This window comes from Monosiga brevicollis, genomic scaffold (assembly GCF_000002865.3).
Source record: "Monosiga brevicollis MX1 MONBRscaffold_31 genomic scaffold, whole genome shotgun sequence".
Taxonomy (NCBI): Eukaryota; class Choanoflagellata; order Craspedida; family Salpingoecidae; genus Monosiga; species Monosiga brevicollis.
The window spans coordinates 61,707-86,092 of record NW_001865068.1 but is presented as its reverse complement, the minus strand read 5'-3'; the positions used below and the strand labels follow the sequence as shown (position 1 = coordinate 86,092).

Here is a 24,386-nt window from a genome sequence, read left to right as displayed (position 1 = left end):
AACATCTCAAAGAACTGAAGTAAGAAAAAAGTTAATTGATCATTGATGAGCACGCCACCACATACGACGGATATAAAAAGCCGCCATCACAGTCACAGTCAGTGAAGAGCCGGTCAAAAAATACACATGAATGCAACGGGCTTCGGTTTCTAGAGGCTCAGTCGTCTACATCTTCCGACCGATTTTGCGCCAAGTCAGCTCTCACGTGAAAGAGTACGACATGGACGCCGAGGCATTGCACCATGAGGAGAGGAAACGCATCACATCCTCCAACTGTGGTGACTTGGTGGTCTTCATGGCCATCAAGAACTGACTCCACTCGCCCTTGCGCGCCGCTTTTCCTCGCCCAAAGTTAACGGCCTCTTCGAACACGGCCAGACCACAGGCGACACATGCCGGGTACTCCTATACCAAAAAGAGCAGGGGGTTCGAACCAGGCAACACGCGTGTCAGCCGGTGTCATAGAAAGCATCTTGCTTGAGCGATGATGCCCAAATGGTCCCAGAAGACAAACCTGGCCTCCACTGGGCATTTGCAGCGAGCCGACGAAGAGGCCCCGCTCGTCTGTCTCCAACTGCAGATCAACCTGCCAACGATCACACCTCAATGAGTCTCCAGACGTGAGAGAAAGCTGACTCTCTGGTCATCGCAGCGGCCTGGACATCAAACGTCTCAACGCATACAATAACAAAAGTCATAACGCACATCATGGTCCATGGAAATGGCCAAGACCCATTGCTTGGCCTCCTTGTGCTCGTCTTCTTCCACAAATTGCCGGTCTGGGAGCGGCACCTACACACCCAGCAAGGCATGACGCCTCGTAAGCTCACCTAAAGTCCAACGCTGACACGCAAAGCAGGAGTTTTTCAGCCCAATTGGAACGGCTTTTGCAAGCACAGACCTCGAGAGGAATGCCAGCATTCAAAAAGTCTGTGTTATCCAGTGAGTCCAGGCTCCCATCGTCAATGGCCTCGCTCAAATCGAGGTATCGATTCAAAAATACAAAGGCCATGCTCTCGGCGCCGTTGGCGCGGCAGGCGATGCCAGCCTCATAGAATGCGCGGTCCACGGGCACGATGTCGGTGTACCGCAGCAATGCAATGCAAAGCTTTGAGTGAAGATCTTTGAGATCTTCGATCCCGCGAGTGGCTGCGCTAAGCGCCATGTAGTGTGCAATTGTGGTCATGCGCTCAAACTCAGGCTCGCTCTGCGGCTGCTGCACGGCCACGCCGGACCGCACCGACGCAAGAACATCGCGCAGGGCTGCCCAAGTTTTATACTCCTGGGCCTGGCCTCGCTCCGCAAGCATGTCATGTAACAGGCGGCGATAGATGTTATGGTTGGCGGGCGTGGGAGGCGCACCATGCTCTCGGAACACACCCAAGGCAGCCACAGGGTCACCCTGTTGCAGTAAACGAGCCGCATACAGCGCCGCATATTTGTTGAGAACCTGGCCGCCATGTTGCGCTGCCTCTCGCATGCACTCTTGCCATTGTTCGTTGCGCACATAGAGATCCAATGCGGCCATCGCGTCCACGCCTGCCAGCCCAGAACCATCATTTTGCTGTTCAAGATGAGCAACGTAGGCCTGTTTGACCTTTTGCACCAGTTCTGGGTCAGCCGCAGCCTCAGCGAAGCGTTGGGCCTGCTCAAAGTCACGGCCTTGCACACAGACAATGCAAGCCTCCGTGAACATGTCCAACCCTGCGAAAAAATCCGCTGCGACGCTGTGCCGGTTCATTTGCACCAAGCGCTGGCACAACTGCGTGGTGATTTCGGCCGCCTGGGAGGGCAAGAACTTGGCAGCCAGCTCGGCTGCCTGCTCGTACGCCTCCTGCAGCTGCGCGGCGTTCATATCGCCGGGTTGCAAGCGCAGGTACAGCTCAACGGCTTTGCCGTGTTGCCCAGCACTAGCGTACTGCCGCGCTTGCACCAGCAGGGCCTCGCTGGTGGCGCGCCCCCCGTGTGAGGGCGGCTCATTGCCGTTGGGCGACATGCTCGCTCCGGCCGGGCCCTTGCCATCTGGCACGCTGTTGCCGGTCGCCAGCTCGTAATCACGACGAAGGCCTGGCAACATGTGAGGCAGGTACTCGCCCGCGAGGCGAAGGCAGTCGTCCCACATTTGTGCCTCCCGATAATAGCGCACGGCCAGCTCGGGGCGGTTGGCGCGCAGCAAAAGGGCCTCTGCGCGAGCATAATCTTTATTCTGAAAGGCTACGCGCGCCTGCCCAACGAGAACATCGCTGATTGATTCGGGATCATGGGCTTCGGCCACGCGCTGTGCTGCGTCCCAGTCCTGGGCGTGCACGTACATCAGCACGGCTTCCTTGGGCTTGTCCGCAAGCACAAAGTGCTCCTCTGCTTCCTTGCTGCGGCCCTCATCTTCCAAAAACATGGCCTTCTTGAGATGAATGTCTTTGGTGCGGTGCGTCGCGGCTGCGCGAGCAATCTCAAAAGCGAAATCAAACATATTCTGCTCGCAGGCAAAGTCCACGGCCACGTCGACGATGCCAAGCTTTTGCAGCAACTTGATGGCCGAGTCTCCGCCCAAGCTACGTGCCCAAAGATAGCCGACCTGGGATCGTTGCAGGGCAAAAGCACTCCAGTGAGCCCAGCCACGCGCAAACGCGGCACAGAAACATAAAGCGGGCTCGGCTGGACCAAAAGCGGAGGGTGGGTTCCAGGGAACCACGATGTCTTGCAAGAGCATGCATTTCTACCTGCTGCGAGGCGGGCAGGCCACCGTGGGTTTTGGCAACGCGGTACGCGTCCTCCCACATGTCGCGTGCCCGGTACATGTTGACAGCACTCTTCCAGTCGTTCCCGGAAATGTAGTGCTGCTCGGCTTGAGTATGCGATGATTCGTCTGTGAAACCAAACGCAAAGGAAGAGGAAACATGAGGTTCGGTCTCCGGCAGTCGATGCAAGACACGCTGGTTGGGCTGAGCGGGACCACAAATAGCTAGCAAAGCTCCAAACTGCTCGGCCAAACAAACAAACAAACAAATATGCATACGAAAAGGAGGGAAGATAGTGCAGGTTGGGGCTGGGTGAGCAAGCCATACCTTCCAGCTCCTGTGCCAAATGAATGTGGGTTTGCTCCATCAAGTCGGGATGATAGGTCTTCACCAATCGCAGCATGTCCTCGTACTGCTTGATCTTCTTGTACATGTTGATGGCCAAATCGGGCTCGTTCACAGTCACATAAAGCTTCTCCGCTTCGGCATATTTGTGCTGCGTCTCGAGTTCTTCCGCCTGAAACAGACACGGCCAATGAACGAGACGTTGGGCCCTCAAATTCTGCGCCAAGAGCCTGAAGAGCACGTTGAACATACCTTGACGAGATAGCTCTGAGAGACTTCATCTTGCGACATGAAGCGCGAACTGATTTTATGGGCTTTATCCCACTGTCCGGCCGCCACGTACATGTCCACGGCACCACGAGGTGCTTGGCCCTTGATGAAGTACCTGAGCAAAGACAGAAGGCCAGTTTGAGAAGGATGTCCGCTCAAATGCGTGTTGGGCAACGAGTGCAAGGACATGGCCAACAAGGCACTCAGAGCCTAACTGGGCCGAGACGACCAACAATCACATACTTCTCGGCATTGCGAAAGTCGCGCACTGAAGCATAGTGGCGCGCGAGCTGGATAAAGTACGGCCGTGCCAAAGCATCATCCTGCATATCCACCACCTGTAGAACGCGGCAGGACCCGGCGGTTGTGAGCAAAGTACGGACAATGATGCGTACCACATTGACCAGGTGTTACGATGGCATCAAGGCACATTTGCCGACATACTTGAGCAGCCTTGGCCCATTGACGGGCAGCAATAGCAGCCTCGATGGCCTTTTCGGAGCGCCCAGCCTCGATGAAGTGGGGAATGGCAGCATCCATTTGCTTTTGGCGCACGAGATGATCGCCCCAGGCTTCTTCAAGAACGATGACTTCGTTTGGAAACGACTGGCGACACAGCTCGACGGCCCGTGCATAGGCATGGCCTTTTTTGTAGGCCTCGAGGGCACGCTGGGGCATCTGCGCTCGCTCTAGCAACTCACCAGCACGATCGTAGATTGAAGCCTGCATCAAAGCTGAGGCTACGCGCTCAACCACATCTGTGCGACCGTACAAGTCGGGTTGGGCCATGACCAGATGTGCGGCCCGGCCTGGCAATCCGGCCTTCATGTAAAAGTTGAGTGCGCCCTGCAGATCGCCCTCTTGCTCACGAAGCTCTCCAGCCTTCTCTTCCTGGCCTGATTCGAGAAGCCAAGCAGTGTACTTGGACCGCATAGCGTCCAACTCGGGGTGATTGCGCGCTGCCGCCACGGCAATGGCTTCGTCCCACTTAAAATGCCATGCAAACAGAGCAAGGCTATGAGAAAGGGCCACGACGCCTCCTAACCCGGTTCAATGCCAAGAGCCACAACCAGAACCCAAGGACAAGGCCAATGAGGGAGAATGTGACTCACCTTGTGAAGAGATTGATACATATTGATGGCAGCGTCAACCTGGCCTTGTTCGAGGTAGATGGTCTCGGCAAGCTTGAAGTGTTTGTTCAGCGCGGCCATTTTGGCGCGTGCCGATTCGTCACCATTGGCTTGGTCGCGAATCATCTGCTGCAGGTAACGGGCCTTGGATATGTTGCCCAAGGCAGAATAGCAGCGAGCCGCAACGGGCAAGTCCTCGGCCTCCATGGCCAGCTGAGCCAGCGTGCTCCACATGGCCTGTGTCTCTGGTGCATCAATCTGCGCCTCGAGGAAGTTGACGGCTCGCGCATAATCCTCGTCTTCCACAGCCGTGCCAAACTCGATCAAGCTCTCATCCAGCGTGTACGTGACCTATTGAGATGAACGCGGCAGCTCGTGGAAATGAGCAAGTTCAAGCGCATTGGTCGATAGAGACTGCGTGTGAAACTTAAAGCTCAATGCCATCGCCAGTCTACAGACCATATTGACGCCTTCATCCACCAAAACCTCGGTCGCGCCATTGGTTCGTTCAATGTCTTCGACGTCACCCTTGATTTGAAAGGTGGTCATACGATCTAGGTGGTCCACTGAATACCACACGCAGAGATTGTTGCTAAAGAGAAGCGAAGGGTGAGCCGAAAAGAGCAAGATGGTCCGCATCGTGGATAGAACAAGAAGTCGGACATCAAGCGGCTGGCGGCGCATCTTACCGGTTCTGTGCCACAATGACATCACTGCTGGGAACCCACTGCACATAGGAGCAGTAGGTCAACAGGGTAGTCTTGCTTTCGGTGGCAATATCGTACAGCACGAGGCGTCGTCGCTTGTCCCGGAAAAGCAGTTTGCCGCCGTTCTCGTTCAACTCAAGCCAATCCACTTTAGCATCGTGCTCGAGGTGCACAAGCTCGACACCCGAGCCGAGGGCAATGACACTGATGGTTTTAAGATCAACAAGATACGCCAGCTTCTTCAAGTTCTCGACGGTGTCGTCTGCGTACCAGCAAATTTCCGGCTCGGTGAGGCCCTCGCACGGTGCGCGTGTACACGACCGAGAGGAAGAAGCAAAAGAGCATTCGCGTGGTCAGGTGATCAGCCAGGTGCAAAGCATACCTTCGGCGAGACGCTTGGACCGTGGCTGAACGCAGACAGAGAGGAGATGGGGACTCATGTACTCTGTTCGAACGCTGCCAAGTACCTAGGACAGTCGCCGGTGACATCCAAGGTAACCGAGTTGTCAGATTGATGTGGTGATGGGAGCAGCGAGGAAAGAAAACAAGACAGGGACGGTTAAGACAGACCTCGTTGACGCCGTACTGAACAACGGCGAGTTCGCCCGCATTGAAGATGAGGCAACAGGCCGGATTCTGCATGGGGCAGATGGGCCATGAAGAGATGAGCAAAGCGTGGTAGCATGCATGGCTGCGCAACATAGCACAAAGCATCGGCACATGTGCAAGCGCATCGATACGTCGTTGCCGTTGTGGCCAGAGTGCATGGCCGCCACTGACCTCAAAGTAGAAGCGCTCGCTTCCAGTGGGCTGCCAGGCCACCTCGGAGAGCTGGCAGGAGACAAGGTCACCCAAAAGGAGCGTGTCCGAGGTGTAACCGACAATGTACTGGTCGTCGCCGAGAACATGCACCTTTTCAATCTCATAATTGTAATGGGATCGGAGGACGATGCGCATGTTGTCGCTCAACTTGGTCACGATGACCTGAGACGGGCCGACGTAGACAAACTCAAACTTGTCCTTGTATCGGGTGCGACGAAACGCGCAATCAAAACCCTCGATGGCACCGCAGAGTGTGCCCACGTGCACGCGCGAACCGTCTGGTCGCCATGCCAACGCCGTGACCGTGTAGAGGTTTGGAACATCCTTGGGCGCGGCAGCTTCCCATGTGGTGCGACGAACGTTGTACGTGTAAACACGCAGGCTATATGAAACAATTTTCCAGAGTAAAACCAAGGAGGAAACAACAACCGAAAAAGACGTCAGATGATCAGAGTGGGTATTGAAGGAGGGTGAAGTCGCATCACATGAAGGTGATCACTGCCATAAGTTGTGGTATCCACAAATGACTAGCGTACCGGCTATATGAGCCAACGAGCACGCTTTGGCCTGAGGGGGAAGCCAGGGCAACCGCCGGTTCGCGCTCCCCGGGCTCGTTGCTGTGATCAAATTGCTGCTGGATGCGTCCATCCAAGCCGTACACGACGAGACGCTTGTCGGCACCGGCTGCCAAGATACTTTCGGCCCAAGAGAGGGCATATGCAGGGCAGCTGTGCTTTGCTACCAGGCCATGGCGCCCTGATGCCGCGGCGCAAGTTGGGAGGTGAGGATGGGGTTAAATGTCGCACATGACCAGTGCGAGTGCAAGATACGAACCGCCCTCGGAGAGCTGATAGCGATAGATGCTGCCATCCATGTGGGCTGAAACAATGCCGTCGCCATCGGGACTAAAAAGGGTAGCCCGACACGTGTGAACAGGCAAACGTATGGTGGTGTGCATCTGAACGACCTAGCCGCAAGGAGCTGAAAGTACTGGCATGTGGCGTACCTGGTGGCCAGGGCCACGCACATGGACCCCGTGGGATAGATGGATTGTGACTTGTTGGTGCGCAAGTTGCCCACTCGCACCTGCAGCGAGCGGGAAGGGGAAGTGGGGGATTTCCATCACAATTCCAGATGTGAGATCAAAAGAGATTCAGCTTCATGAATTCCCCTCAACAAGCCAAATCCACACCCAACAGACCTTGCCCTCAACGGTGCCGAGCACGATGGTGTGATGGTGGGCATGAGGCCACGTAATGCAAGTCACGGGAGACTGCACCGTACAGGTAATGCGCGGCGGTCACGATCATGGAAAGGACGAGGAGGATTGGGTGAGAGCAGCGCGGCAAGATAGGCAAAGCGGATGCACGCGGCGCCAAAGCGTCTGACGGACCGATTGGATGAACTTGTTGCAGATTGACTTTTTCTTATCCCACACGGTAGCATCACCCTGACCCAGCTTGTAGACAAAGACGATGTTGTCTGATTGCGCCACCGCCAATCTGTTGAGCCGTTGAAGGTAATTGAGCGGGCATATCACATAAACACAGGAGAGTACAGGCCAAAACCGGATGCAATGTGGTAAAACAATGCATGGAAGGGCTCGCAGAATGCGACGTACTTGTTCGAGTCGGGAGACCAAGCCATGCCCGTGACCAGATACGTTTTGGCGCCCTATGGACCACAAACACCAGAAGATGAGACACATGCCGTGACCGACGCTAGTCATCACCTGACATGCAAGCGCAGGAAAGATGGAAAGGAATACAAGAGCCCGGGTCCTGGACTTTGAAGGAAACAAGTCGGAGGTCACAGTTCAGGTAGCAAAAGCTAAAAGGAGACGATTCAAACGTACGCCTGACTCGGCAGGCTTGGTGGCAAACTTGTCTTGCTTCTCGCCATGCTCATCGAAAAGCATGACCACCTGTCACCAGAGCAGTGAATGCATATTTTTGGGGAGTTTTGGTGTTTGTTGGTTTGTTTTTCCATCATACCAAGCAGGGGGCGGGCAAAGCACAAAGCTGTAAGTGAACCGCATCATGTCGAGAAGGAGAAGGGCGCGAAGAGCGACTTGCGCGCAAGCAAGGCACATCCAAGTCGTTGTGAGCGGCTCGGAACGTACGCGATCGACTGTACAGGCAGCCAACTTGACGCCGTTGGGACTCCATGCCAGCGCGGTGACCTTGGCCGCGCCGTCGGCCGCATCTGTGAGCGTGCTCAGATGCCTAAGCCCAGGTCCAAGCCGTATGAGCCCGGGTAACGCCACCACCCCCGAAAGTCATACGGATCATATTGAAAGCTCGGTCCACGCGCAGCCATCACCAGGAACGAGCATGATCTTGCAACTCGCTAAACCGGCCCACCCCCGCCTTCACAACAACCCGTCCTCGCCTCAACAATAACAATTCTTCGCAGCCTGCCTCCTCCTCTGAAGAAAACACATACCCGCCCCTGCTACCACACCCCCACCCCAAAAAAAGTCCACTACCACTGCCCCTCCCTCCTCCTCCACTGCCACTGCCACTGCCACTGCCACTGCCACTGCCGCTCACACCGCCATCACTCATCACTCACCTGAGCTGCATCTCTGCGGTTCCTCTCTCTCTCTCTCTCTCTTCGTTTCTGTTGAAAAGGAGAAATGAAAAGCCCAAAAAAAAAAATTTGGTCGATAAGGCCTCTTCTAATTTTAAACTGAGTTCACGCTCTATTTTTAAACAAATGTCACTTTTCGACCTGGAACTGATTGTTTACAACATATGTTTAGAAACCATGTCCCATTTACATGTTGATAGTACCTGTTGTACAACAATGTTGTCTGCGGACACGTTCTCAGCCCGCCGGACTGACCAAAAATCATGGCGCTCGACGTCTGGTATGCCTGCCCCTCTCCCCTTCTGCTTCTATCTCGACATGTACACAGACATGTCTCCTGTCCTCCCGCTCTTCCTGCTTTATTCCTCTGGTTCGTGTGTGACCTCTTGGATTTCGCTCGTCTGTTCCTCGGCGCTCGATCGTGCATGTTTGTGGTACTGTCCGCTCCGCTACAAGCTTTTGGTCGTTTGCGGTTCCAAAAAGGGTGATCGGTCAGCCGGCTCACTTGCTCGACCAGAGAGCAAAAGTCAATTGGCACGCCGAGGCTTTTTTGCAACCCATTCAACCCTCCCTCAACTTGCGAATTCAGCTTCTCGTGTCGTAAACACACACCTACCCGCCATCTGGACAAGCGGCCCGCTTGGCGGCGCCCCAGCGGAGGACTGAACGCGGGGCTTTGCTCGCGCCAGCTTTGGGCGACGCCAAAGCTGCCCCTCTTATCATCTTGGCGTGACTTCGGAAGGATCTCTGCCGCTCCCGCGGCGTCATCGGTGCCGCCATGGAAGAAGTGACTGGCACCGAGGACCTTCAGGTACGTATGGGAATGAATGCGTGACATCTCGCTGTAAACCACACGGCTCATGCAACGCCCGGGGCCCCGCGCGACGCGTGCAGATCCCGCCGTTTCCGGAACCGGATGGGATCCTCCAAGATGACCCGCGCTTCTACCATGACCTGGATGAGGCCATGCAGCAAGGTCAGCCCTCGCGCATCCTGCACTCAAACACCACCCCAGATCCCAACATGACCTTTCCGCTACCTGTCACCTCACCTCTTGCCCGGCCCCGTGTCTCCCTATTCGGCGTTCGTGGTCGTGGTCCGCGGTGCTTCCCAGCCGACTTATCTTATTCATCGCTGGAGCGCATCCTGCATGCCTCCAGCTCTGTCGTTGATGCCACCGACCGCTATCGAACAAGCCTGCGCGCCCTCACAGGCGTACGTCTCGACGCCTGCCCCATCTTGCATTCGGTTGCCCCGACCTTAGCCTTGCACTCATGAAAATGCCTCTTCCTTCGTACATGATCCCGCTTCCGGCTCCCTGTGCTGGCCTGGTATGTTGGCCCCCACAGGCACTCAGGGCTGGCGCCGCCCATTACCGCCTCGTAAACACGGCGACCAACAAGCAAGCCACTCCCCTGCTGATGATGGCTGACATGATGGCCGAGGTTAATCCTGCTGCGGGTCGTTCATTCAACGCTCAACAAGCAGCTGTTTTCTGTCTCGGATTTGCATTTGCATTGCACTTTGGCCCGGTGGTCCATCTCGGCCAAGAGCCTTGGCTTGACTCATTCTCGCGTGTGCTTGCCCCCGCATTTCAGATGGATGACTACCTCTCGACCTACATGGGTCAGTTAGAGGCGACTTGCAATGCTACCCTGGCTGAAGCCGCGGCGCATTTCCGTGCCACCTTTGACTGCAAGGCGCAACTCTCTCAGTCGCACCTCAAGTACACTGCTACCATGGCCAAGTTTTGTGCCACCAGCTGTGGTGAAGACGGTCTTGTGGTATGCATGACTCAAAGACCCGTGCAACTGTGTGGGCCCCCTATCGTCGCCTTCGACGGCAGGCATTTTTGCTGCCACCGATGGACCTCACACCATTCCATGCGCTTAGACGGAGGAATACCATCGTCGCGGTCTCAAAAGCTGCGCCACGCGCAAAAATGCTCATCTCACTGCCGTCGACTGTGAGGGCATGCTGGTCGATGTCCTGACCATCAACAAGGTCCGGCTGTCGCCCTCGTTCTTCAGCTCAATCCCGCTCACCCTATTCTTTAAATGGCCTCTGCGCCACACCCCCTCAACCGGACTCGCTGGGTCAGGTCGATGTCCTGCAAAGTGTGCTTCAGCTTTCATTGGCTCAGCTCCATCTCTTTGAGGCAAGCTCCAAGTCGGTCGCCACACATGAGCGTCGCTTCACCGACATGTACAACCTTCTCCGTGACATTCGGCTCAAGTCGGAGGTAAGAACGTTTTTTGGTCTTGATGCTGTCCTGCTTTCAAATGGCTAGAGCCACAGACGTCGCGATGGCCACCCCCTACCAAGCACTTGTCCACGCCTCCTCAACCCTACTCACTTGCTCATCGCATTCAGGGCACTTTGAATTTGGAAGTTGATCGCTTGGAAGGTGTTCGCTCCGCTATCATTTCGCGCCATGAGCAAGAAGTGGCCTTGATTCCAGAGGTGGCAGAGAAAAGGTAGCAACTCCGGCTTGCCGATCGTGCCCCTTGCGCCAAATGTCGCTGGTGACGCAACTGATGACTGTGCGCACATTCCTTCCTTGTTGCGCGTCACCGCATAGCTCGCATTTCATGGCCTCTGTGAAACGAGTGGTTTCGCGCGCAGGCAACACGTCGGGCCGACGTAAAAAGGGAAGTGGCAGCTCCAAGTGGCGCTCGCGTAGCCGCAAGGACAAAGACCGCGCCGGCTTTAGCGCTGCTCAGTACGAGGCTGAGATCGAACCCGCCCTGGCCCAGGGCGGACCCTTTGACCCAGCCGCCTCTAGCAATAGTGTTGGCGCCCCGCCCACAAGGCTGCCCGATGTCGATGTGCCCCTCGACAAGAGTGGCTATCTAATGCGGTCCGAAGCGCCTTGCTTGTTCATATCACCCGCTGCAGCCGTCGACCCACTGCACCTCCATGATTGATCCTGTTGCCCATTATGATAGACGGAGCAAGGACAAACGGTGGCGCATCGAGAGCTTTACGATCCGAGGCAACACCCTTTGCCGTGTGGAACCCGATGGTAGGCCGCCTTGGCATGGCGACAGGCGTGGGTAGCCGGCGTAAAGGACAGGGCAAGGCGCTGCAAGCTCCCCGATTCTCATTTGTTTGCTTGCATAGGCGAAGTCGTTGAGGTGGCACCCTTGCTGCTGTCCACAGTCAAGCAACTCTTGACGCACGAGCGTCACCATGTTTTCGAGGTGGTGACTCCCAACGAGAACCTGCTTCTACAGGCGTTGGGTCCTCACGAATACAGTGAGTGGATTGCGGCTCTCAACGCAGGGATTGCTGCCGCACTGGATCACGGGAATGCCGACAAAAAGGACGGTGATGTCACAATCAACCCGGCGGCATACTTGCAAGAGATTGAGGGCAACGACACTTGTGCCGACTGTGGCAATGACGATGTGGAGTGGGCCTCCATCAACCTCGGCATTGTACTGTGCATCAACTGCAGCGGCGTGCACCGGAGCTTGGGCGTACACATTAGCAAGGTGCGATCCGTCCTGCTGGATCGCTGGCCCACGGACATCCTCGAGTTTATGCGTACGAGGGGCAACCTGCGTGTCAATGCACGGTACGAGGGCTGCCTGAGCAAACATCCAGAAGTATCCAAGCCAACCAAGGCCACCTCGGATGCAGAACGCGAGGCTTACATCCGCGCCAAATACATTGCACTGAAGTTCGAGGACCCAGACGTGCCGCTGGCACAACCAACCACGCAGGACGCGGTTGCAGCGGCTGCCACAGGGACCACCGCCTCTTCATCGGCCTCGATGAACAGCAATGAACTCGTCACCACGCTGCAGCGTGCTATGAAAGATCGCCAGCAGTCGATGGACAGCGGCAGCGAGAGTGCGGGTCCACCGACAAACTCGCCCAACGCGAATGTTAACAAATCACGCACGATGCGCGAGATGAAGCCAATGCCGTTTTCATCGCACCCGCCCCCACAGATGGATTTTACATCGGAGGCGGAAGTGCAACGCAAGCGCACCAACTCAGCCAACTGGAGGCACGCCCTTGAATCTGCAGTTGGCAAGGCCAGTCCGAGCTCGAGCATGACGGCTGGTACTGCAGCCCCTGCACCCCAGCCATCGACCGCTGCCCAGGCCCCGCTCTCAGCCCAGACCTCGGCTGAAGACAATGGATTGGATGCATCCACGGGCTTAAATCGCAGTCGCGGCTCGGTGGGCTGGAGCGCGGTGAGCGGCGGGGACGATGATTCCAACGCTGGCTCATATACGTCCGATGCCATATTGGGCACCGTGATCCCCGAAGATGGGTCGGACATTGTGCTAGCCGAACCGCGGCCTCGGCGCCGCTCATCCATGTTGGCCACTCTCGTCACCTCAGCTGGACAGCAGCTGTGCCTCGATCCGAGCCTGAGCCAAGCCATGTACGACCACTCAAGCCGAGAAATGTCCAAAATTGATCTACTTGATCTTTCCAACGCCAGTAGCGGCGACTTTTTGGACCGTGTCGGGCGGGCTCGCCCACCGCGCGGTCGTCAGCTGTCGCGTGCCAGTGCTTCGGAAGCCAGTGATGATGTGGAACACCGAGAACGCTTCTTAGACGATCGTTCTAGCCATCCCGAGGGAGGTGAAGCGGACGCTGACTTGGAGGATGAAGAGGATGATGTGGGCTCCGATCGCGGCTTTCACCCCAAGGGCTTCAACTCGCGGTTTGCGCGTCGACAAGCGCGCCGCGTGAAAAAGCCCACCCGTGAACGTGAGCGTGCCTCTACCACGTCAAGTCGTGCTCCTTCCAAGCGAGCATCGGATGACTTTGTCTCGACGCTAGCTGGCCTGGCCGCTCTCTCGAGCCATGAATCACCTGACCGTGCCCGCTCGGCTAGCAATGCCTCGAGCATTTTTGATGACCTGACTGAGGTGGGCCGAGCACGGTTGGTGGACCGCCTTCAGTCGCCTTTACGCGCCTTGGAGACCAAGGATGGCTCGTCCAGTCGCCCCTCGAGTGCTCCAGGTAGTCGTTTGGGGAGTCGCCCTGCCAGCCAGCCCAGCAGTCGCCCCGCCAGCCGGCAAACAAGTCGCCAGCCGTCTCGCGAGGCGTCGCGTCTTGTAGAACCACGACCTCAGCGCCCGGTTGTGCACCAACCTTTGTCTCTGCACGATGACCTGGGCTCGGATTCCGACTCGATGCTTGAGGGTGCGTGTGCCCGGCCCCAAATGATGCGCGCATTGGCATGCAACGGCACTTGTGTGCCTCGGCCCGATTGCCCCGCGTGACGCACCCAAACTCACCTGGAAGTTTGTCCGCTCGTCGATCGGTTCATAGCTCAAATGGCAGTTTCACGCGTGATGCGCTTTCGCCAGCGCACCAACACAGCCAGCGAGGTATGTGTACACTTTGAGCTCGTGAGGCACACAGAGGCGGTTGGTAGTAGATTAGACTGGCGGGTGGGCACGTAGGCACGCTTGTCTCTCTTTCCTTTGCGGATGGCATATCTGTGTGCGGGGCTGGCACATGGTAGCTCACGTTTGGTGGTGTCTGTTGATCGACCGATGGCGGTGCATGCAGTGGCGCTCGATGGAATCCCCGTCTGACTCGGGCTCCAAGCGCGGTTCCGTGGACCTGGGAGTACCTGTGCCTGCAGCGCCGCAGGGCGGGCAGCCCTCGTCAAGCACAGGAGCCAAGCGTCGCAAGTATGTGAGCCGGGTCGATGCCTCCGCCCTGTTTTATGTGTCTTGATTATGCCATTCTCACGCGCCACTTTTAATTGACACGTGCGACACAGGAGTCGTGACGATATTCTCTTGGCCTTGAGTCGTCAAGAATCCAAGTCTTCCTATACAGCTATCTAAGTATGGCCCGAGGAGGTTTAGCTTGCTGGCTTGTGCCTGACTCAGGAGGTTGCCATCTCGATGCTGCTTGCCGTGTAACGTGGCTGGCAGCCATTGTGGAGAGGCAATCAACAATTTGTGCCCATGTGTTCGGTGTGGATGTTTATAGTTGGTCGCATCGTGCACCTCAGACAATTGATGCTTGCTTGCCCTGACCCCTTGTCTTATCTTCTTTGACTGCATGTTGATGCGTTCGTTCTTCATTTTCTGAATTCCTCCCGTTGCCGTTGGAAGCGAGTCGACTCGTGTCTTGAGCATTCACATGTTCATCAACCCCCTCTCATCCCATCCTTCTGGCTGTTGTGACATCTTGGTTGTCAAGTAGAGACCAAACAAAAAGCCCGCCACCCCCTCATGTCCGCAATCTCATCGACAATATCATCGCCACACATCTTCTAAACCTAACGTTATCTGCCGCTTTGATACTGCAATAAGTTGAGTTTTAGCGACAACAAGTGACTACCGGGAAGGTGTCAGCGTGTTTCGCTGGTTTGAAGGGAGAAAACGGCAGCGCCCTCGGGGCCTGGCCGGCGCACCCGCAGTCACGTTCGACTCATGATCAGCACCGCATGCAACCAGGCTCATTCACAAGTCGATCTGACGCACGCCAAGACAAAAACCCCAAGCACTCACGACCCGTGCAGCATAGATCAGCCCACCTGACCTTGATTTCATAGCAGACACAACACACATCTCTAGCGCACTTCTTTCTCTCTGCGGTGCGGGATGCGAACGCATGGCTCGCCTCGTTGTGCAATGACACGCCTCACCTGGCGATCGGGTTGACCCGTCCTCTGCTGTAGCTGTACACCAGGCCCCCTCGGCAGGACAGGACGCGTTGGAGCACCCATCGTCTCGGCTCAGCCAGGTACTCAAGCAGATGCCCCCTCCGCCATTTTGACATAGACACACCCACACCCACCCTACCTACCCCCTCCCCAACCCAGCTTCCGACCTCCCGACAACCCCAACTATACCGCAATAGTCCCGACAACCACGTTCTGCCATACCCCTGAACCGCGTTGCGGTGAGACAAGCCTCTTGCCCCGACCGCCCATTTCCGCTGCTCCCCCTGCTGGCTCCTCTATCTCGCTGTCTCTCTCCTCGGCCTCTCTTTACTTGCTGCTCCGATTGACTCACACCATCTTTGCGGATGCGGGGGGCCGGCGTTGGTGGTCCCATCTGAACAGCCCGCGTTGCGTGAACCAGCTCACCAATATCAAAAACTCTTCTGGCCCAGTCACCCCCAAGATGCCCAGCTATGCGTACGTTTGCGCCAAAGCGCATTGCTGCAGCCCGGTGCTGGCCTGAACCGAAAAAAAAAACTCAACACTCTTCTTTTTTTGTACGCCTGGTGGTTGTCACAGCGCCCAGGCCGCCCAGCGTGCCGCTGCTGCCAATGTATGTGGCACTCGATCTGTACCTTTGCGCGGGCACAATGGCATTATGAATGCCATGTCATGCTCATCGGGCGCTTGAGAAACAGGGGCGAGGCGGTGGGCAAAACAAGCCGTCTTTTCGCGAGCGTTATCGCATGACAGACCGCAGCACGACCAGCACCGACTTTGCATCCAAGCCTCATGGCGCAGCGGTAAGCAACAGGCGCCGGTGCCAGCTACACTGCTTTTGATGATTAATCAAGGCCCAACTCATGCACGACGCGCTGAATCACTCTGCATAGACGGAACGCGCCCGCCCGCCACAAGCCCGAGCCAAAGAGGCCTTTTCCTATTCAGATGCCCTCAAAATGAACCGCACAGTCACTCAGACCGACTTTGTTGGTCACCGTGGCGGTGTAAGTGCACGCTAATGACTTCCCCTCCTTCCTCTAGTTGGGAAGAATATTTCCTCGCTGACATCCCTATCTGGCATTCGCGGGCGCAGGCCACACGTCAGCCCAAGCCTCAAGATCATAACAGGTTTGAAGGAGCCACCGACTATGCCACCACCACACGGTTCCACCACGCACCCCCTGTCGCCGCGGAAAAGGTCGGCTCTTTTGACCATGCGCCACGTGTTTTCGTGGTAGTCTTGCGCCCGTTTGACCTTGGTTCTTGTCGTGATGCCCTCCGTGTCTCGATGGTGACGTCGACGCTGCCTATCGACCCCCATCGGCCCGCAGACACAAGCCATCCGTCCAGCTAGCAAGACGTACGAGGCGTTGCACTTTGCGAACACGGCTCCAGTGACCCGCACTGTGACGCATTCCGATTTTCCCGGCCACAAAGCTCAGGTTAAAGCTTCCCCCTCCCGCATTGGCCTAGTGCAAGCCAACAAATCTGCCTTTGTGGTGTGCGCAAGCGACAATGGTACCTCATTTTTTTTTTTTTTATTTTTTTTTTTCACGCAAAACCTTGCTTGCCAGGCTCATCGCCAAGCTGCCCCGAAGGATAACAACCGTTTCGAGGGCAAGGCTGACTTTATCACATCCAAAGCCGAACATCGACCCATCCGCAATCACCAACCGGTTTGTCTCCCTTGTGTGCTTGCATTGCCAACGCCCTCGTCACTGTTGATCCACCACTGCATATGATGTAGGAAAAGCTGGTCCGCCCAAGTACTCGCACTGGTGAAACCATGCGCTCTCCCAATGCCCCGGGCATCTCCCGCACAGTGACTCAGCAAGATTTTCCTGGATATGCTGCCAAGGTCAGAAACGTTGGACCATGCTTCAATTTTTCAATCATACCCTGCCAACTGGCCCATCCTCATCACCTGCGTTTCCTATCAATGGAATTGCGCCGGCATTGCTCGCATCAACTTGTGTTGATGCAGTCGGAGCGTCAGCGTGCACCTGTCGACCACCAACGTTTTGAGGGGGCGGCAGACTTTCGGTTCGTCCCACCTTGCCCCAACCGTCCATTATTGCTCTGCATGCTATCTATCTCCCGAAGCTGCCGGTTGAGCTTGACGCCCTGCGGATGGTGTTTTCCGACAGGACCACAACCAGCACTGACCTGCAGACCTGGCAAGGCGAGCGGGTGAGTCTTGACTGACCCGCATGAATCAAGCTCCGCCCTTGCCTTGCGGCCCAGGACCATTCTGGACCGCTGGTACATACGACTCATACCAAGCTGCTGCGTCCACTCCTGCCGTCTAGACGCAAGCCATCAAGCTTCCCAGCCGGGCTGGCGAAGCTCTCAAACCCGACGGCGCCAATTTCCATGGTCATACCACAGCCAAAAATGACTTTTTGGGCCAGCAAGCTGAGGTATGTCGCCCATCGAAGCAATGCCTTGGCCAACCCACTTGTGGCTTGCCTTTTTTTTTTTTTTTTTTTTTCTTAGAAAGAGTACCCATCAGCCCTAACGTTGGCTTGTGCGCCTATAGCGTCGTGCCAATTTGCGCAAAAACTCCGCTCTTAAACCGACAGGCGAGCGCAACTTTCAAACCACCATCCGTGAACATTATCCCGGCTGGTCTGAGCCCGTACGTGATGCCTTTGATATGCGATGGTGCCACCTGCATCATGCAACTTGGTTCGACATGTATTAGCTGTCTATTAGGCTAAACCGCCCTCATTTCCCTGCCAAATCAAACACATGGCGTATGTCTTTTGACACAGAAGCCCCAGCTGGCCCGTGGACCAACCTTTCATCCCTCAAGCGCTCCACTTGAGCGCGAGACGACAAATCGGTGCGTGGTGCATAAATGAGCTCCCTCACCATGTCAAACCGCCGCACATTGTTCTGATAGAAGCCCTGACTTCGTCTCCGGGCCGTTGCTGACTGCATCTGCTGCAGGGTTATGTTTCAAGCGCCATCGCCAACGGCTGCCAAGGCGCCTCCGCCTCGCAACCACCTCACCTTTGAGGGTGCACATGCGCACAATACCACCTATCGTGACCTCATGTCTCCGACGCCTGCAGTCGAGCGAAACCAGCCCACTTTAACCTCCCACTCAACACACTTTGAGCTCACGTCGGGGGCCCTCATCCAGGGTGCTCTCGACTAGACGGTGCTGCTCTCTGCATTACTTCCATCGTGTGCCAAATGTGCGAGCTCAGACTGCCTTTGGTTGCTGATTTTCAAGCCATCTTGACTTGCTATACTGTTTTAACTGCCCTGTAATTCCATGTGGCTCCATCACCCCTGTAGGCGTGCCCTAGAGGCCGTCGCTGTCCTGTTTGTGATTCACGACCTGCCTCATGTCCTGACAATTGACCCGAGTTCACCCGTGATGCTCTGCGATCTGGCCATTCGTATCTTATGCCTTGATAGCACACAAGGAATGAGCCGTTTTCTGCCCTTGCTTGTCGATCGTGTGCTCCTCGCATCAGGTTTAACTTCCCAATCCCAAACCGATAAGAACCTTGTGTCAACGCCGACCGTCAGTCGATCACGCAGACACGGCTAGACATTCAACCCCCAACCACTCCCCCACCTGCTCCCACACCTCCAGCTTCAAACCCCGCCCTTTGTAGCTCCCTCCTCTAGAAATATAAAAATAAAAAGAACCACAACTTGTGTCATGTCTCTCTCTCTCAATTTCTCTCACACACAGACACTCACGCACACAATTTCATCTCTCTCTCTCTCTTTCTCTTTCTCTCTCTTTCACACACAATTTCTCTGACTTTAACCTGTTGGTACAAGTAGCAAGCAGGCGATCAAAATCGAGCAACATGAGAGACTCGGTGCGTGCAGATGGACCCGGCTCGATGTGCTTTGGGCAGGAATGGGACTTTGTGGAGAGTTGGTGCGGTCTCACAAAGGCTTCATGTCTATCTGTGCAGGTGCTGCTGGTAGCGTTGGATGATGCGCACCACGCCAAGGCACAAGATGTGGTGCGACAGCTCACCACCATCAGCACCAAAGCTGACATCGACGCGGACCGCTTGCCTGTACCGACGACCCGAGAAACGATCTGGCCCGTCGCGACAAAGTACTACACAGCCGATATCAGGTACTTTGACACCTTGCGCGGCGCCCTCGCGCCATCCAATCGCCAGACATGGGTTCAACGTCTCTCCTGCTGGACGTGGTCGACAGATTAGTTGTCCTACCTGAGGCTGCCACAGTCGCGCAACACCTGGAGCAAGCCGATGCCGTCGTCCTCGTTGTCGATCGTTCTGCCGTCAGTTGAGTTGCGCAGCAAGCGCAGTCGCCCCAGCCTCAGCTGTGTAGCTCATGTATTTGCTTTTTGTTTCTTAGCCTCTGCCGACAGACTTGAAGTTGTTGCTTGAGGCCGTGGAGAACCATGATCCAGCCCTGCGACTTTTTTACGATGTAGCTGCTGCCGCAGCCCCCACGTACGTCCGCCTTTGCCGCAAGCACCAACTGGAAGGGGATCAGAGCAACCTCTATTATCTTAGAAGCGGCAAACTCATTCAACCTTTTCTCTCTGTTTTTTGCTTCTCTCTCTTTTTTGCTCCTCTCCCTCTCTCTTTCTGTATTCACTCTTCATTCTAGGCACCGTGACTATGGCAGCGCTCAAGGTGCATTGCCCGTGTGGTGCCAAGAGCAAAGCTTGGAGCTTGTACATGCCGAACTACCCCTGGACGACGCTCTCGACCTTGGATTTGAAGAGGTCGGTCGTTGAGCAAGACTTACATTGCGGGACGTGCCTCCTAACATGCTTGATCTTATCGTTCTGCGTGCAGCCCGATTTGGGCGTCGGGCGCCTGGCCGAAGCTTTGACAGCACACATGTGGGAACACATGGCTCCAGTCGAAGCAAGCGGACGCGCCTCAGCGGCCGTCAACGTGCCCAGTCGCGGCCTTCTCGATTCCATGGGTGAGTCTCCATTCCACGCGTGTCTGTATTGTCCGATAGAGTCCAAGCGCCCTTGCCAATGCCTTGACCGGGCTGCTTCCCCCGTGCACTCACAGAAATTGAGGCCGCTGCATCCGCTGATGATGGCTCGACGGAAGGCGAGAGCGAATCAGACGAACCCCACGATGCTCTCCTTCAGACGGCATTACAGGTGGGATATGGTTCTCGTTCCCCGGACCCCCCCCCTGTGCTCAAGTGCACTGCCTCAATCGAAGGACAGGCGGCTGTTTTTTGCTCACACTTTGTCCGGCCTGGATGTTGTTCAGGGGCTGGTTCGCATGAAACAACAAACGGATGTTGTCCGAGCTATGGAACACGAGGCAGCCGTCGCGAATGCAGCTGAGTTGGCGCAGACTGACAAGGAAGCGGATGGTGACCAGGACCATGATCAAAGTGATGCTGAAGATGACACAGAAGATGATGAAGAATTTGACCTGTCCAATCTGGCTGATGCGCTTCGACAGATTCGTGAGTCCAGCCAGCATGTGCCCGACGAGCAGCGACGCCACCGCGCGGCCGTATTGGCCGCTGCTCTGGCAGAGAGCCTCTTTGGTGGCTCAAGCGGGTGGAGCGACGATGAAGGTGATGACAATGACAGCCCTGGGCACTAATATGGTGTCACTGTGCACCTGCACATTGGCCATCCAGCGACGGTGTTCTCACCAAATAAAGAAAAAGGGAAAGACGAAAAAAAAAAAAAAAGAGGGAATAACTTCGACACATCAATTAAAAAAAAAATAAACCTGCTGAAGCAGTCAGGCAAGCGACAAAGCACAGATTCATCACTTGACTATGGCCAGACACAGCCACGTAGGGATCAAAATTTAATGTTCCATCTTCAATAGTTGAGTGGAGTGTGGGTCGGTTTTAGAGCTCCATCCGGTCATTGCATCATTTCTTCTCCTTCATCATCGTCCTCGTCCTCTTCCTCTTTGCTCTCACCATCGCCGCCACCCGCTGCCGGAGGTATCGAAGAAGAAATGTGAGAGGCTTGTGGGCGAGCTTGCTGAAAGGAAATGGCCGCATTCAAAACGCGTCGCCACTCCTCTGATTCGTCCTGCACATGCCAAAATGGAGTCAATGACGGTCAAACAGATCTGTGTCGCGCATGGTCGATATTGCGACTAGCTCGGGGGCAACAGTGCGTTTGAAACAAACTTTGGAAGATGCCATGAGGTTCAGGTCGGTGCTGTCCGTGGCAAGAAGCAGCGTCCGATCGTTGCCAGCCAGATGCACAGAGTCTGTGGAACGCAATACAACGTAGCCCGCTACCAAACGGATCAAGTCAGGCAGAAGGCACCACCAAGGCACACTTGCACTGAACCGTTTCGGAATGACAGGCAAGAAGCAGGCACATTGCCACGCCAACACACCTGCTGTCTCGCCGGCCTGCGGAATGTGCTTGTAGTATTTGAGAATGGTGTCTTGAAGGATGAAGTAACGGCGACGCCAAGGTCGCTTCCTCAGAACGCTGCTTTTGCGGCCAACCGTCTGCTTCATCAGCCATCCCTCCAAGTGTAAGGCTTTGTGCACGTCTTCCAAGGCCGTTGCCAGCTGCCCCAGATCACCGACAGCACCAGGCGTGGTTTGCAGACTACCATATGCGCCCATGGTCCGGCTAGAGGCTGCCGTACCCACAGAATGCTCGGGGGGGTCGAGGACAGACCGATTGGAAGCACTCTTCAGCAAGGGTGGTGCGGTCCCGTGGTCAACGGCCGATTCGTTCAAATGGCTGTCATCTTCCTCATCGGTGTCCTGAAGCACGAGCACCGCAGAGCGCGTGTGCGGGGGAGAGGTGGCGGCGGTCTCGGCGCTGAGGTCATCAATGGCTGATCCAAAGCCAAACTCGGTGTCATCATCGTCGACGGCAGGAGTCTGAGGCTGTGACCCGCTTGATTGAATGCGAGCTGCATTTTGCGGCGACAGAGCCAAATCCAGGTGGCAGGGCTCGGCGCTATTCTCGAGTGAGACGGACTGTTGCGAGGACTTGCGGGAACCAAAAAGCAGCGACTGCACAACCTATGCCCGTCGACACAATCAAACGTGAAATACACCGCTATTGAGACGAAAAGGGTGTGCCTTGGTCAATGCCATTGAACAGGAGTGGGTCGTCATGGAAGAGTCAAGCAATCGACAAGCAGGTGGGAACCAATTGCAAATGACGTACTGCACGCTCAGGGGAGGCACCCAACTCGGCGGCGGGTTTTAATGCAGGGCCAGGAGCATCGGTTGCAAGCAACGCACCCGCCGCCGCCAGAAGATCAGCCTATAGACAAAGGATAAGGGGCACGGCGAGAATAAGACTGACGATGACCGGGGGCGCGAACACAAGAGAGGACCCGTGCTACCCCGGGGGCCTGCTAGGACGTGCACTGGACAGAGAGACCGGGGCGGGCTTTGATCGCACCGAGGGCCCGGGGGCGGCATGAAAAGAGTGGGTGCGGGCGGCGCGGCGGGGACTGGACTTGTTGCGGAGTGGGACCTGAGTCCAGTCGCTTGGCTCGGTGGTGGTGTTGAGATCGCCAACGCCTTGGAGAGTCAAATGAAAAGCAGACTTGCTATTTTTGAGTTGAGAGCGGACATCGCTGTTGTGGCGCGAACGGCGGAGGGTGAGGCGAGCCGAAGGGCCGCACTGATTGATGAGTCGCACAACTTCTTCATGTGAAGCGTGTTCCACGTCTGTATCGTCGATGCGCATGAGTTGGTCATATTTGAGGATGCGACCATCGAGAGCAGCGGCACCGCCCTTGCGACAGGCCTTGACATAAACGCCGACGCCTACGTGACCGCCGGCAATCTGCAAGCCAAACGAGCCTTTGAGCCGAGTCAAGCGAACCTGCAACAGCTCGGTTTCTACGGACGGGCAGGACACGGGACTGTGAGGCGAGTGGGGATTTTCTTTTTTTTTTCTTTTTCTTTTTTTTTTTTTTCTTTTTTTTTTTTTTTTTTGGTTAATGTGGGGCTTGCGTATCTCAATGTATGCGGCGAGGCTGGCGCACTCACCCTCGCTCGGTTGATTCGCATAGTCGGGAAGATTGGCAAAGAAATCATCGTTACTGGTGGAAGGGGGCGCTGAGGGTGGGGAGGTATCCAAAGGAGGCAAAACAAGGGGCTGCGTAGATGCTAGTGCTGCCTGAGGCTCGAGCTCGGTTTCGGTTTCTGATGTGGGTTCAGGTTCGTGGCCACGTACAGGTTGTGTTTCAAGCTCGGGATGCAGCTGTGGCGCCGAAGCGGGCTGGTCCAGAGTCTCTGTGGCATCGGCAAGGGGTTGGACCCACGTGGGCCAGAGGTAGCCCTGCTCAACCTCCAGCCAGCCATTGGCATGGTGTTTGAGGACTTGAAAGAGGTCGCCCTCTAATAGTTGGAGATGGGCACCGATCAGATCGGCCATGAGGGTGAGGTTGACATGGCACAAGCGTGAGCTCGCCAGGCGCACGAGGCCCAAGAGAAAGCCCAAAGAAGCTGCACATCAAGTGCAAGGACGGCTTGCAATCTGGCCGCCCAAGGCAGGGCGTAGATGGGAAGAAGGACGGACCTTGAAAGGCTGGGGTGGAGGTATCGGCATCCCCGCCCGAGTCACAGGTCGCTTCAATCCAGGCACCAGTAGCATACCGAGTCAGAGCTAGCATAGTCATGGTGTTGCGAGCAAATGAGAGGTGAGAGGCAGTGGAGCCAGCCAAGGCAGGCTTTCGTTGGTGAAAGGTGGCAGGCTGCACGCCTCGAGGGTTGTCTGGCAAGGGATAAGATGATTGGCTAACAAGCAGAGGCGGTGCTGAACGTACCTGGTTCGTCTTCTTCTTGGGGAGGGGAGCTGGGTGGCTGAATGCTATTCAGAAAGGAAAAGACAGAAAACTGCGCCGACACGTCTGAGGACTGGGCCGCCATGGCTCAGGGTCCAAGCTGGCGGTCGAGCCGGGTGCTTCAACACCCCTGCTCGGACGCTATCCCCAAAGCTGGTGCTGGTGCTAAAGATTTGGTTGCTGCCGTGTTTGTGTTGAAGCCCGACCAGCAGACGGTTCAGAAAGCAAACGCGGGGGGGTCCCGCCCCGTGAATCGCTGCGCAGCGATCACTGAGAAATGAATGGGAGAGCAGCAGCAGGCAGCACGGCCAACACCCATACGAGCACTCTGCCACACGTAC

The 24,386-nt window shown here is 56.0% G+C and overlaps 3 protein-coding genes across 3 annotated transcripts; 1 reads left to right on the top strand and 2 right to left on the bottom strand.

The window, feature by feature from the left end:
- Positions 1–21: 21 nt before the first annotated feature.
- Positions 22–8,579, bottom strand: MONBRDRAFT_34156 (uncharacterized protein; the record flags this gene model as incomplete). The annotated part of the gene is made up of 24 exons (XM_001749459.1): positions 22–405; positions 515–586; positions 706–792; positions 902–2,575; positions 2,721–2,866; positions 3,066–3,255; positions 3,336–3,468; positions 3,597–3,691; positions 3,798–4,340; positions 4,466–4,834; positions 4,943–5,075; positions 5,173–5,452; positions 5,573–5,657; positions 5,761–5,826; positions 5,971–6,394; positions 6,549–6,768; positions 6,847–6,917; positions 7,019–7,098; positions 7,214–7,285; positions 7,406–7,514; positions 7,634–7,686; positions 7,868–7,936; positions 8,135–8,237; positions 8,458–8,579. 24 exons carry the CDS (start codon positions 8,577–8,579, stop codon positions 202–204), a joined length of 5,400 nt encoding a protein of 1,799 aa, XP_001749511.1. The 3' UTR covers positions 22–201.
- A 288-nt stretch (positions 8,580–8,867) lies between these two features.
- On the top strand, positions 8,868–20,856 carry MONBRDRAFT_29034 (uncharacterized protein; the record flags this gene model as incomplete). The annotated part of the gene is made up of 37 exons (XM_001749529.1): positions 8,868–8,924; positions 9,347–9,415; positions 9,499–9,819; positions 9,954–10,049; positions 10,203–10,388; positions 10,498–10,608; positions 10,706–10,846; positions 10,978–11,081; positions 11,186–11,464; positions 11,553–11,629; positions 11,728–13,776; positions 13,906–13,964; positions 14,149–14,277; positions 15,378–15,736; positions 15,839–15,872; positions 15,958–16,062; positions 16,153–16,266; positions 16,356–16,460; positions 16,594–16,761; positions 16,837–16,938; positions 17,010–17,120; positions 17,247–17,305; positions 17,410–17,452; positions 17,572–17,682; positions 17,802–17,900; positions 18,037–18,107; positions 18,215–18,391; positions 18,569–18,672; positions 18,751–18,787; positions 18,975–19,107; positions 19,207–19,376; positions 19,463–19,547; positions 19,625–19,722; positions 19,883–20,000; positions 20,074–20,206; positions 20,302–20,396; positions 20,512–20,856. 37 exons carry the CDS (start codon positions 8,868–8,870, stop codon positions 20,854–20,856), a joined length of 6,654 nt encoding a protein of 2,217 aa, XP_001749581.1.
- Positions 20,857–21,322: 466 nt separating this feature from the next.
- MONBRDRAFT_11659 (uncharacterized protein) lies at positions 21,323–24,130 on the bottom strand (the record flags this gene model as incomplete). The annotated part of the gene is made up of 5 exons (XM_001749458.1): positions 21,323–22,264; positions 22,653–23,098; positions 23,249–23,707; positions 23,781–23,975; positions 24,028–24,130. The coding sequence occupies 5 exons, from the start codon at positions 24,128–24,130 to the stop codon at positions 21,323–21,325; spliced, it is 2,145 nt and encodes a 714-aa protein (XP_001749510.1).
- Between the last annotated feature and the right edge of the window lie 256 nt (positions 24,131–24,386).